This window comes from Aspergillus melleus, assembly GCF_016097325.1.
Source record: "Aspergillus melleus strain CBS 546.65 chromosome Unknown contig2, whole genome shotgun sequence".
Taxonomy (NCBI): Eukaryota; Fungi; Ascomycota; class Eurotiomycetes; order Eurotiales; family Aspergillaceae; genus Aspergillus; species Aspergillus melleus.
The window spans coordinates 3,784,489-3,798,944 of record NW_025763371.1 but is presented as its reverse complement, the minus strand read 5'-3'; the positions used below and the strand labels follow the sequence as shown (position 1 = coordinate 3,798,944).

General features: G+C 48.3%; 3 protein-coding genes across 3 annotated transcripts; 2 read left to right on the top strand and 1 right to left on the bottom strand.

The window, feature by feature from the left end:
- Positions 1–5,498: 5,498 nt before the first annotated feature.
- LDX57_004118 (phytanoyl-CoA dioxygenase family protein) lies at positions 5,499–6,353 on the bottom strand (the record flags this gene model as incomplete). Its single annotated transcript, XM_046085775.1, has 1 exon — positions 5,499–6,353. The coding sequence occupies one exon, from the start codon at positions 6,351–6,353 to the stop codon at positions 5,523–5,525; it is 831 nt and encodes a 276-aa protein (XP_045941738.1). The 3' UTR covers positions 5,499–5,522.
- Positions 6,354–9,285: 2,932 nt separating this feature from the next.
- Positions 9,286–10,370, top strand: LDX57_004117 (uncharacterized protein; the record flags this gene model as incomplete). The annotated part of the gene is made up of 4 exons (XM_046085774.1): positions 9,286–9,308; positions 9,372–9,417; positions 9,474–9,743; positions 9,816–10,370. The coding sequence occupies 4 exons, from the start codon at positions 9,286–9,288 to the stop codon at positions 10,368–10,370; spliced, it is 894 nt and encodes a 297-aa protein (XP_045941737.1).
- Positions 10,371–11,242: 872 nt separating this feature from the next.
- LDX57_004116 (uncharacterized protein) lies at positions 11,243–12,019 on the top strand (the record flags this gene model as incomplete). Its single annotated transcript, XM_046085773.1, has 1 exon — positions 11,243–12,019. The coding sequence occupies one exon, from the start codon at positions 11,243–11,245 to the stop codon at positions 12,017–12,019; it is 777 nt and encodes a 258-aa protein (XP_045941736.1).
- Between the last annotated feature and the right edge of the window lie 2,437 nt (positions 12,020–14,456).

The following is a 14,456-nucleotide window of genomic DNA, read 5'->3' as shown; positions in this document are numbered from 1 at the left end:
GAAGTGCCGGAGTAATGAAGGCCGACTTGAACTTCCCCTTTCTACACTTATAATCGATCTATCAGGACTATAGTTACTGTCTAACCTCTCGTTGGCGATGTATCACATCTCCCGCATTCTCTCTCATGAGACTAGCACTCAGATGAGCTGGCAGGTAGAATGTGTTCTATTTAGTAGAATCCTAGAGCTAGCTGATGTTGCAGCACTAATTCATCGGCTTGCGGAGGGCAACGGCGCCAGGCAGCAGTATGCGAAGGAGGGCCAATCGATCGCCGCAGGATTCGAAAACACGGAATACCAAAGTAGGCGAGACCAGCCGACAGCGTCGCCAAGACCTTGTTTCGCATATGGATTGCATGCTCAAACGACGCTTGAGCCGCTAATGTGCGTTGGATTCTTGGAGTGCGACCTCGCATCCGGGATAAGAAAATTGCTTTCGATCAGAACAATCAAAAGGAGTAGGACAACGCTGAGTCCGAGGCCTTTTCTCCGATTACCTTGACGTCATCGGGCCTTCTCCAACGTCCCGAAGTTAAGGATACGCCTGCGCCAGCCTACGTAGTTGAGGTCCGAGCATGAGCATGAGGACTAGAATGGCAACCTCCTCTCCAGGTATGATTGGTTTTATCCGCAAGATGCTAGGAATATTTTCATGTGTTCGTCTCACACCGACGACAGGGCGTCCTCGAGCTGTGCGTGGGCATGCGAAGTCATACCGCCGTTGGCACTTCATACGTAAAGTACTTTTGAACCTCCCAAGGTTAGCTATTCCAAATAGTTTAGTCGAGACGAGTATGCTTTGCCTGAAATTAATTGACGACTCGGTAAAGTGGACAGTACTAGATCCTTTACAACCGATGCTTACGACCCAATCGGGATAATTAGGTCCCTGATCATCGGTGTCACCAAAGCACCCACTTCTAGCTCCTAACATTACCACATGGCGGTTTGTGTCGGACTCTCTGGAGGTCATACTGCACGTGGCCTTCCCTGCAGCAGTCAAAAGCACCGTTGGTCAGCTGGCAGCTGATCCTTGCCCGTATCCACGTTTATCCCCTCTTTGGCGAACACCTCTCCACACACGGAGAAATAGGTACTCCCACTACGGAGCTCACAGTTTCCAAACGTATGCCAGGTGTAAGAAACAGTTATCGGCATGAGATAATATGCGAAGCAAGTTGTTGAGTCCAGGTACAAGTGATAAACCATCTGAAGGTTGTGGCATCGCGTTGATTGGCCATATCTCCATAACAAATCGTCAGTCTGCTGGTATGTCCCGACTCCAGGGCAGATGCCTAAGCAACGACCAAGACTTTGCTTTTCAACATCTAGGCATCAGCTCAAGCTTCAACACGCCTTGGCACATGTCTCGTCTACATTCGGGTCACTCTAGTGGTGAAATGTGTCCCTGTAGAAGATTAGCCTGCATGTCGCTGGGAGGATGTGTAAGGTTTCTGCCGCCTCTGATGCCGAGGATAACTGATAGGAAAGGCATCCTGCAAGCCACAAAAACGCCATCTTCATGCACGATCGTTCAGACCCACGGATATTATGGATACCGATGGGGTAATTACCTAATTTCCCGGAACATGCAGTAGGAGAAAGTCTAGCGTATCATTGTCATGCTAAGGTTCTAACCAGTGGACATTTTCAAGATAGGCCAATCAACTCATATCAAGTATGTCGGATGATAAGCAATCCACTAATTCTGAATATAGGGCTTGTATTTGCCAAGTAGCTTAGGTTGTTGCTGCTACATCCATTCCTGAGTCAGGGTGAAAGCAATTTTGTTCCGGAAATCGGGAGATGTGAAGTCGATGATAAACCATGATAACCTTGAAGATATACTACGTAGTCACGTTGTGGTATCAGCCCTAACCCAGCTACGGGTCCAGACTAAGTCTCTGGTCTTGATTCCCACGAGAGCTGGAGACCCAAACACAAAGAATGGAGTCTCATTTTCGTGTGTATCTCGTTCGTGTAGCAGCGGAATATATTGCATTATATTATCCTGCTCATTCCCCCTGACCATCGTCCTCTAGAGGCTCCATAGAAAATCACAAACAAGGAAGCAGCAGCCTAGATCCTTATTAGTACCGGGTATCCCTACTCATCATATAGCAGTAAGGGCTAAGTCTCCCGTAGTGGATGATCTGGCATCGCAAAGCTCAGGTTCAGCTCGGTCAACGCCTTTGAAACTGTAACACTGAAGAGGTTACATGCAACTCATAGCAAAGCATTCCTGATCATCATCAGCCTGAGGCGCGCTGCACATCGTAAGGTTGTTATAAATTCTGTTTAGCACCGGCTTGCTTTAATGCGTGAAGAATTGTCTAATAACATGTCCATCTGACAGCACGGCTGTTTATTCGTACGCGAAAAGGGAAAGGTTACTCGGGACACTTAAAATCATCTGTTCAACGAGCAAGCATTAGCAGAGCTTAAAAGAAGTGACATCATCCAGTGTGTGATATTCTATAATTCCATCGAACGCTATTCATGTCTGGACGTGTCATGGGCGAGTCTGGCGAAAATGGAAGCCATTGCATGCATCTTCCAAGACAGCTGTAGGACGTTTCATGCCGGGCAATATGTAACCACCAGGGCTAATAATTCCGAAGATTGAAAGCCCAAGATAGTATTGCATGTCAGCAATGAAGGTAACTTTTCATTCAGCCTTTACGTTACTATTCAACAGCGATCACTCTTCCGGCGTTGGAAAGTGCATACCCGTATAAATAGCAAAAGCCGTTATGGTGAAAAGTGATACCTATGAACTGTAAAATTTATTAGCTCTTACCCGACCAGATTATCAGACCAAATTAGCTTTACCTATTCTTGAAGTTATGGAAGCTAAAAGTGATCCGAGCAGGTACTATCGTGATATACTTGACAATATCAATATCTCAAAAGGCGAGAGCGACCCACAATCGTAATTGGTATCTCTTCTAAGATAAGAGGAATTGATGTGCCTCTAGAGAAAAATAGCCTGATGCAAAAGCGATCGCGATTCTGTCTGGTACGCTAGCGCGTTCAACAAAGCAGCCTCGCAGATGGTTCCCTGCCTTGAAACCACACAAAAGGAGTTACGGTCCACATGATCAATCATGACGAGCTCGGAGCTGCATCTGAGTCATTAAGAGGGATTTACATGGCGGCTGAAACATCACCTTTTGCTCTTGTCATTAATATAACAATGATGTCTGTTGCACTCAGCACTTCAAACTTTGCTGCCCACAGACTCAAAAATTTCACTCACACCTCGATTTACTACGTGGGCTGCCAACAGTCCCAGAGCTTGACGACGGGTCTTCACTCATTCGTAAATGTCCCCAGCACTGCCACATTTGCAGCTAGCAGTTACACTATGCAATGGCTGGGTGCACTGTCTTGAGAGGATGTTGACTGGGCATGGTTGCAAAGTTGTATTCTTTTACTTAAACGCTTCCATCCACCAGTTTCAAAGGCAAGAATCAATGTATTGCACTATTATTGACTTCGCTGCCATTTAACAACATGTATGTCTTCATGAGTGATATTCTGGGGGTTCATGGGCTGCTAATGCTCCCACAAAGATACAACTCGGTAGTATTTGCGGAGTACCTCTTGGGAAGATTTGGATTATGGAATACTCCAGATAGTACTGATTTGGCGGGACTGTTTACATTTGGCCATGACATCGGTTCCTGTGAGGTTGTTGATCTTGGTTTAGACCAACGTCAACCCGCATTCCAATCATCTATGGACAGTGGGGACTACAAACGGTTGAATGCTAATTAGTATTTCAATGCCTTGTAGAATGGGAACATCAAAGAGGCGGCAGATCAAGGTCCCTCATCATGCTAACCAGTAATCTATTAAGTTCCATCATCTCCACTTCGTATGGCGAAGTTTCGCCATCCGGCGTTTGGCATGTCGTTGTTGTCAACTAGCGTGGCAGGTAAACAATAAGCGCCATCCCCTGGATCGTGCCAGTATAGGCTGCTATTACGAGAGTTCCCAATGCCACATTGGCAAGCAATAATTTTAATTGCGTGGATTTAAGCCATTTTGAAAGTAATCTCGAGCTCAATAAGGATCTGAAATTTCTGAAAAACATCATGTCCAATCTTTTGATTCCAAAGCATGATAACACAGCCGCCAATGTCGCGCAGTAAGTATGTTTACATCTCCGAAATCAAGGACCTTGTCAGAATTCCCCCCGGGCACCTAGCATAGAGATCCAGGAAGAGTTTTAACGTGTTTCTAAGATTTCCTCGGAATTCTATAGACACCGCTGGTTCAATCATATTGTTTCATCTATCGGATTGATGGCTGTCTGAGCATCGATAAAGATGGCCACTGTCAGGTTCTGTTTAGCCCCGCTATTAGCTTGATTGCCAATTTGTCCAGCCTTATCGAGGCACTTCGCAAAATAGATGTGGCACGGCCGAAACGAATAGATATGCTGTTGACAACCGGTGATGCTGTTATGCCCTTCCTTTCACGGCCGGATCCATCCACAGAGTGGATCTTATACCAAAAGACAATTTGGTGGCCTGGAATGGTGCAACCACAGTGTCATTTCCGTTCAAAGATCTAGGCACTTGAAGAAGACGTTGGATGCACGAAGCTACTACTCGGGATGGGCTGCTGTGATTATTTTGTATGTTGCACCTATCGACAATAGGAACTTTCATTGGTTGTATAAGTAATTCTCACCAGAGGAAGTTCATGTATTGAAACATCGGTGTGTCTTTTATGTAGCGCCTGCTCCTCGTTCAAGATGGGAGCTGACAATTGGTGGAACATCGGATTTGGAAGCCCATTAGGAAGGACTTCCTTTGCATTGTGATGTTATCTCAATGAATATTCGAAATTTCCTCCTCGAGGCTCATACTAAACCACACCCTAGTGGAGATATATTTGCTCAAGCTTCACATTTTGTCCCCAAATTCTATCGTTCAGTCATTTGGACCCTCATTTCTTGATTATTGTTCAGGTCGTAGTCTTCTTTGGCAGGTTCTGTTCCCTGTACTCCTTATACAAGACTTCTTCTCTTTCCTTTACCCCGACAGTGGTCGATGCTGTGGATACGCTGGTCATTTCATGTACACGTCTAGCTAAAGAGAAATTGCTCTTCTAAGCTAGCCGCGAACTGTGAGCTGTTTCGTAGCTATCATCAGCGCAAATGCATCTATCTGTATTCAGTGCGCTTACGACGAGAACCGGTGACTGTTTTTTCGCCAGTCGGCTGCCACTCTTAAATTATATGCACGGGACATTGGACTTTAATAAAAAGGCCTCAGTTAATAAAAACTCCGCAGTCCTCCTGCGTGTCTTTGATTATTGTTCCACGATTCGTGGGTCATGCCAGCGAGCTACAAGAGTAGATGAATGGCTCGAGTATACGAAAGATATGGAATGCATTGTTGATAAAGCAATGCCAACGCTATAGCTCAATTCATGTTACACAATTCACATTGATAACTTCAAACGTGGTATATACACAATAACTTCATTTAAACCATCAAATCACACAATCATGCGGCGACCGGAGGAGCGGAGCCATCAGCAAAGACATCATTGACACCCGTCACGACTCCAAGGTTTCCATCGCGGTTGACACCTAGCCACTCGCGGAGTTGGGGGCTGAGAGTCTTCTTCGTCTCCTCCGACAACCCAACACCCCAGTTCACCTGCCCTCTCAGGAACGGCGCGTTGTAGGCACCGAACAGAAGAGCACGTTCCTTGTCCTCTGTCGTGTTGCAGCCCGAGGTATGCCACAAGCGACCGTCCATCACGATAATCGATCCAGCCTTAGCCTCGAACGGCACCAACAGCTTCCTCGCCTCCTCGTCGGATGGAACCTGTGATTTGGCAGTCCAATTATGGCTTCCGGGGATGTACATCGTTGCACCGTTCTCCTTGTAAGTGTCATGCAGACACCAGATCACGTTCAATCCCCACGTCGCGAGCCAGGGGTCGGGGCACTGCAGGGAGAGGTCGGAGTGCAGGCCCATGGACTTAGAGCCAGGCAGGGCGATATTCGCCGTGAAGTTCGAGACCAGGAAGTTCTGGCCCAGCGCCGACTGCACCATCTCGACGGCGGTCGGGTGCGAGATCAGTTCGCGGAAGACGGGGTCCAGCTCCATGAGGTAGAAAATGCGGACATTGCTGGAGTTGGGGTCCAGCCAGTCCAGGAACGTAGGGTCACCGCGACGCTCGCTCTCCTCCTTAGCTTTCCAGAGCCGGTCGACAACCTCCTTCGCCTTCTCGGTGCTAATCACGTCGGGAATGACGGCCCAGCCGTCTTGCTTGAACTTGGCTTTTGCATTTGCGAGCTGCTGCGCGGTAACGTTGTTGGAGGCCATGGTTGCGGTGAGGTGGGTTTGGTTGGGGGGAAAAGGGGGTGGATGAAGAATTGAGTTTGGTTGCTAGCAATGCATTGACGAAACTGTTCGCATTTTAACAGTACGATGAATATGGACAGACTGCCGACCAACAGACTGCAGGATTTACTAACAAATAACTTCTCGACTAGCGAGTGGGGGAGACAGGGCGAGGCGTTGACCGTTGCACTAACTCCACCTGTCGGCGACGATTAGCGCCAGAAATTGGTGGGGAAGACCCCATTGCGAAACAGAAAGAAGGGGTTGAAAAACGTTCCTGATTCAGCACAAGAGAGCTTTCGTTCCTCCATAATCGGTACGGTGTATATTGAAGGCCATATGGGATGCGTACCGGTAGGTATCCCATTCCGCATATCAAGCCCAAATGTCAAACCTGAGTTGCCTGCCTGCAATATCCCGAGCCACCCCTTGTCTCCTTTTCTCCTGGGTCTTTACTAGATCTAGCGTGCTATGTAAATGTCGCGCGCATATTTGGAATGTTGGCAAGATGTGGGCCAACTTCATCCTTGTAGTAATTAGCCCTGCAGCGTGTGAACAGCCAGCCAGCCAGCCAGCCAAAAAAAAAATAAATAATTAAAATAACTGACTAGGGCAACGGCGAGTTTCCAACACGCAAGAGTAGATACCGTTTGAATTCGATAGTCCCTCACTGAATTGGCTAATTGGGTAAGCATAGTGTCTGCGACTTAGTTATTTAGCACCCGGGGCTTGTTCCGATTGTGGAGATTGCAAGCAGCGAAACAAATGATGTGAGTTGGTACAGGACCGCCGAGTATTCACCGTCTGCTAGACGACCTGACAGTTACATGCCCACGCGAGCTGATGATTACTTCTACTGTTCTAATTCCGGCAAGCGAGACAGAAATCAAGTAACGTCATTTATCCTGTGCGCGTTGCCCGCGACCAGTACATAAATGCTTATTAGACTGACAATGCTCCATACAACGGGCATTGGCCATGAGTTAGGTGAAGATTGTAAATTGAATCACTTTATGCATATTGACTCCTGAACCTATTTCAAATGGCCAAGAGCGAAAGGCAGCGTAATGACATAGCGCATCCATTTATGTCAAAGATAAATCATGAGCATGACTCTGTCGCACTCGCCAAGCGGGCCCGAAGACGTGGAGAGAGGCATATTGAGACAATGGCCGGAGACATCCATTCAGTGATTTCGTAGTACGCATGGCATTTCCAATTTCTGCAAAAAGCCGATTGGGGGCCATCCCGGGTCCTGATTAACTGTTAGTTGCCCTTAGTATTCTGTGTTATGGTGGACCTCGGTGGATGTGCCGTCCCGTCTTATCATCTCCTACTAAGATCCACATAGACCAGGAGTGAGATCCTGCGGTGCAGATCTCGCGTCGCCACTTGTCTCAGTCCCGTCGTCGCACACAACGCCGTGAAGGGTGCCCGAATGGGATATCTTGAGCTTCGACGAGTCATGGCCCTAACACTCGCTGCGTGTGGTCCGGCACCCTCATCTTTCTGTCGTCTTTGTGAACACCGTGAATAGTAGAAGACACCCGTCTGAATAGCCAGCTAGGCATGAAATAAGATGGCGGCCGAGAATATCCCGCGTGGGTCCTGCTCCGGAGCGGCGCCATCGGGCCAAGTGGGCGCCAAGCGGGCGATTGAAGATGAAGCTGAAAAGGTGCAATACAGACCCGAAGGACTAAACCCATAGGGCAGGTAACCCCGCATGTCAAGACCACGGTAGAATGCAATCTCGCATCTTTGACGGCTACTGGTTCGTTATGGTACGTGTGCTGCCGCCAAAACCGCCCGACGACTCTCACCCAAAAGTGCACAAACGCTCGTTCTCAGTGTCCTAATATATCCGACACAGCGATGCCATCCCCACGGTGCGAACGATTTTGTGCTTCAAGCTACCGAAAGAGGGGTGACCTGTAACGGCAAAACGGTTTCTATAAATGGGTTAAGCATCCTGCGTCTCATTCAATTGAAAGCTCAACTTTCGGTTCAGCCCACTCCGCTGAACAGGAGAATGGAATCCATCATTAAAAGTTTAGGTGAGAAGTTCGGGTCCAAATCTGCAAGAAAGCACTAGACTGCGTTCCGCCGAGTGAATTCTAATGGGTCCCATTGCTGGACATGGGAATAACATGACAGCGGAAGGAAATTGACTATGTCCAGACCGGCTAAAGCCTTCATAATATCCATTAGGATCGCGTTCACTTAAGGGGCCTTGGAAACGCCATAGGTAGGGACGACAGCTCCGGTGGCCTTTGACGGTGAACACAGTGTACTCCGTACTTTGTAGTTGCAGGATTGTACTTACAAGAATAATTCCTCGTAGCGCGCAAAGTGGACTCTGTTAAACAATCCTGTGCGACCAATCGGAGCCCATCCTAGCGGCATATCCCGAGAGGAAAGTTCAAACCCCATCCTGACCCTAATGTTGACAAAACGCCAGTGTCTGTCTCCACCGATGATCTATTCCAACTCGTTTCACCCCCTCCCTGCAACACCAAACGCCGACGTAACCTAATCCCCAAGCGAGAAAGCCCAAAAGGAGCACATATAGGGAAGATGGGATTCTGCAAACTAGGATCTTGGAATTCTCGAACACTTCCACTTGCCTTTCGACGCGCCGGTTCATTCGGGTTTCTGGCCGGCCTGGAGACCTTCGTGGGATGGGGATTAATGAGAATTTGCAGCCCGTCGCCTGGGGGGTGATGATGCCGTTTGTGGTCATCACCAGCTTCACTTGTATTCTTCGAGTTTATTCTCGCATTTCTATCTCGAAGTCCTTCGGTATCGATGACTGGTTCATGGTCGCAGCCGGGGTTTGTCTTCCATATCCTATTTTGTCGCGCTGCTCTAACGCTGTCAGATATCATGGCTAGCCAATCAAGGAATTCTGGGGCAAATGATCATGTATGGAGGAGGGAAGTGAGTGTATCAATTTAGCGACAGACGTTGTACACATTCTGACAATCCTTCCGATCTTCATAGAATAGATGAACTCGTCCCCCCAGAAAACCTCACGAAGATTCTAACGGTATGCTCTCCCCAAACCTTACGCGCAATCACAGAACCGGCTAATTTGCGCTCAAGCTTCTCCTGGTCATTGAATTTGTCTATATTTTCTGCCAATGGCTCATCAAGATGTCCTTCTTAACATTTTATTTACGCGTGCTCAGCATATCGCCAGTATATAAAAAGGCAGTATACGCTGTTATGGCATTTACCACGATGCAGACAATTGCCGTCCTGCTATTCTATGGCCTTCAGTGTCTGCCCTTGGATGCTTTCTTTCACCCCGAGAATTATCCCGAAGCCAAATGCATCCCGACACCAGTCACACTTTACTTTCCAGCAAGCATGGTAAGTTGACAATACATGGGCCAAACCGCTGCTGTTCGCCATAGTAATAACTAACTCCTCGCCGCTCCCCAGAATGTCTTGACAGATATGTTGATCTACATTCTTCCAATCTGGCCGCTGTGGAGTCTCCAGATGAGCCGACGTCGTCGCATGGGTCTTATTGCTTGCTTCACCGTGGGCGGAACTACCGTCCTTGTATCACTTCTCCGTTTCATCGTGCTGGTACAGCTCGCCAGTGGCTCCCGAACGTTCTACGTCTACGGCTCCGTCGCCATCGTGACAACGATCGAGCTATCCACCGCTATTATCTCCGCCAACATGCCCTCGCTCCGGGCAGTCTGGAAGACGCATATCTCTGGCACGTTATACGCGTCCAGCGATCGCAAATCCGCTCCATACGAGTTAGGCACCACATCGCAGGCCCGCGGAAGCCGTCGGACAGGAAAAGGGGCGATGACTACGAAATTCAAGCAAAGCAACACACATGGCTCCCAAGCTGAGTCGGAGGAAGAGCTTTGTCAAACGCGAGAAGAGATTCTAGTGAGCACCCAGGTCAATGTGGTTTCTACCAGGAACAAAAATCTCGAAAGCCCGCGGTTACCACCCTCATATTATCCGACGAAGTAGGGTGTGATGATTATTGGTGGGGCCACGCTGCTTGTAAGCACGGCGTTTGAGTTAGAGGACATGGATCTAGTTATGTTCTTTTGTTATTTGTAATAATAGCACTTTTTATGTAGCAACGGCTGTTCATAGACTCGTAGCTGTGACATGGCGTGTATAATATGTTGATTTTGAGTGCTGGAATGTTTAGTCAAGTTAGGTTACTGGTTTGACGATATGTAAGGGGTAGTTAGGTAACCAAGCTAAGTAAGGCAAGTCTGCTCCGTAGCAATCCATTACACCACCTGGATGCTAACCCCTAGGGCTTTTGAAAAAGCCAAACAACGATATATCACCTATACATCTAAGATTTCTCCGCGGCATGGTACACCCGATGGATAATAATATCAGTGATAATTCTATCTAAACTTCGAATAAGTAGAGAGATAACCGGGGTCGGGACAATTATCCGTCGGTCTGTCACCCCATATACCTACTACTTGAGGGAGTAAAATGGATATCTCTACCGATGCCAATCTCGGGAGTCTCCTTGCATCAAGCCCCGCCCGAAAGCCGCAATGGGTTCAGAAGGGACTCCGGTCCAGCTCTACAGGGGTAGCCCCTGGCACAATCAATCTGGCATGTCCGTACGTTGCCTAGGTACCGAGGGCACAGGGTGGAGCATCGGAATGATCTCATGTTCGATGCGGTGGGGATAGGTCTTTTTATCGACACGACATCTCGCACTTGCATCGGAGTCTCTAGGTTACTGATGCCGAGGCCAGACTGGATTTGATCTGCCTATTTCACGAACGACATTCACTAGGGGGTGAACAGAGCCTGGCCATCCCTTCTTTTCTCTATATCCCGCAATTCTACCATAGAGGGCGTCCGTCATGGTGGAATCTTGGTTAACTATGTCGTTGCAGCTCGTGTCCTCGCTTCAAGCTCGTATGCTCGAACTACTCGGCGTTCTCAAGTCAAAGGTACACGACCAACATGTCTTACAGTCCTTTCTCACGCTCACAACAACGAATGCGTGGGGTCTCTGGGGCCTAAAAGCAGTCTGCACAGCTGGTATCTTGTACATCTGCGGCAAGATTTGTTCCAGGACGATTCTGAACAACTGTACCCCGGACAAGTGGGACTGGACCCGCGAAGTGGTTCTCATTACTAGCGGCTGCAGTGGAATCGGAGAACAGGTGGCTCGAAAACTTGCAGAACGCCGGATCACAGTCGCCGTACTCGACATAAAGCCCCCTAAGACGACCCTGCCGGCCCATGTTCATTTTTACAAGTGTGACATCACATCCATCGAGGCAATTCGTCGTACCGCGGAACAGCTCCGCGAGAATATTGGCGATCCAAGCATCTTGATCAACAACGCAGGTGTCTCCAATTCGAGAGATGTACTTGAGGAAACTGACGAGGAAATCGAGCAAACTTTTCATGTCAACATTCTTGCTCATTTTTGGATAGTGCGTGAATTTCTTCCGCACATCATCCAAAAGAACCATGGACATATAGTCACTGTTGCCAGCATGGCGAGCTTCGTGACGCTCGCATCCAATGTTTCCTACTCTTGTACAAAGGCTGCGACGTTGAGCTTTCACGAGGGACTGGCGCAGGAGCTGCGGCACAGATATGAGGCGAGGAAAGTCAGAACCTCGTAAGTTAAACGCGGCAGTCGCTAGCTCAGGACTCAAGAAAGCTCACTGTTTTATAGATCATACATCCAACATGGGTTCGTACACCACTCACCGAAAGTCTGGTCACACGTGGCCGATGGAATTCCCAGACTATTAAAGTCCAAGCGGTGGCGGAAGCGGTTGTCTCGCACATTCTCGGGGGCGAAAGTGGCCAAGTATTTCTTCCAGCAAGTTATGCTATTGCGTCTCTGGTGAAAGGATTCCCAAGCTGGCTTCAGGAAACCATAAGGGACAACCAGTCGAACGTTCTCCGCGCTGACGACTAATCTTTCTTTTCTCGCATGTATGAATGCATTATATCGGCCGAGTGATATTTTGGTAATCCAAGATGCTGGTTGAGGAGCCCTAGAATTGTTTCTTGCACTTGAAAGGGGAATTTCAAGCATGATCGTTGGGATATGTTGACGGGATTGGTAGATGATGATCGCTCACAAGCAAGGCCAGGTCCACTTGAGTCGGATGGTTCATCCTCTATTTGCTGCATGGTCCCTTTCCCAAATGGGCGGTTCTTGCGAGATGCCCTACCTCACCGAGGACAGCCGGTCATACTGCGGCTAATAATTATTAGTAGTCTGACGAGTCTGGATATTCTTAGTTAGGCAAAATATCAGGTAATCATTATAAAAAATGCTCACAAAGACTTAAGAAAACATGTTGTACTGGATCTAAAGCTCGACAATCTGCTCTTATCTTAGGAGCAAGAAATGAAAGAAAGCGCGCATTTCTCAATATCAACTATGGCTGTCGCTGGACTTGAGAATCGGTGCAATATCTGGATTGCTTCGTCTCCCGGGAATTCTATGTGCGGATGGCTCTACCCATCTCAAAGCTTTACCGCATCGAACCCTGAACCAGCCATTGTTCTAGGTCATGGCCTCGGCAAGACGAAGGGACTCAAGCTCGAAGTATACGCCGGCAGTTCAAACAAGATTGGTTACACGTGTGTTGTTTTTCGACTACCACTGTAGCAGAGGCTCCCAGGGTTTACCACGAGGACTCATTGACTCGAACCAGCAGCAAGATGACTGGAAGTCTGCCATTGACTATACGCGCCAGCTGGACAACGTCGAACCCAACGCGGTCGGCCTTTTCGGAATATCATTTAGCGGAGGCCATGCTATCCAGGTCGCCGTTAGTGATAAATGGATCAAGGCAGCCATTTCACAATGTCCCTTTACATCGGGATGGGCAAGCGCTTGGTGTACAGGGATCGCGGTCGCCCCAAAGCTTGCAGCACTCGGGCTGCTGGACACTCTGTTTGGCACGAATGAAAGACCGGTAAATGTGCCGCTGAATGGAAAGCCGGGAGATAGTAAGTAAATGCTCTGTATCTCTTGGACGAATGATGCCTAGGAAGCTAACCCGTGTACTTGCAATAGCTGCACTGATGAATGCTCCTGATGTTCTGAGGACATTCCCACAATCTATCCCCGATGGGCATCCATTTCAAGAACGCGTCCCTGCTCGTCTGGTATTAAGGCTTCCTTTTTTTGAATCTGGCTCGTATGCACCTGGGGTCAAATGTCCGATTCTTTTCAGTATATGCGAGAAAGACTCAGTGGCACCAGCAGGGCCAACCATGGGCCTCTGCAAAGACTGCCCCTAGAGCAGTAATCAAGTGCTATGATACGGGGCATTTCAAAATCTACTACGGTGGACGATATGAAACGGTAATGGCGGACCAGGAACTCCATGGACGTTTGTCAGTTCAAGGCCAGGATGGGGAATAGCCTACCGGTGGTTGGGATGTGCATGCATTTAAGTAAGCATGATTCTGTCAGATATGAAGATTAAAAGCATGCACTTAATCAGCGCTTTCAGCTAGCAAAGCAGCTGGTCCGATCCCTCATGTTTGTTCACGCCTCGGGATCTGTGCATAAGAGTATCCGCCCGGAAACTATCGTTGTCTTCAGAGAACAACAATCTCTTTCAGGTCTTGGTCCTTCGTTCCTCATTGGTTTCGAACGGCTCCGTCCGGACTATGCCGAAACATTCCGGGCGGGTGCATCGAGCTAGAAGAATATCTATCGACATCCGAAGCGACAGGGGTTACATCCCGAGGAAAGATATGTCATGCAGCACGACATTTATAGCCTCGGAGTTTGTCTCCTAGAGATAGGCATATGGGATTCGTTCGTCATACCAGGTTCAGACGGGACGTGTCCAAAGACGGGTCCAGCGCTAGATATTCAAGCAGCTTTACACACGAAGAAGCCTGCAGTGCTTATCAAACGGCTGTTGGTAACCATGGCCACTGTCAGGCTTCCAGCCCTGGTGGGCAACGATATGCTGATTTGGTTCTTGCTTGTCTGACGTGTCTTGATCCTGGGGGCACCAATAGATTTGGAAAGGAAATGGACCTGCACGACGATGATGGTATCCTTGTTGGCGTGCAGTATGT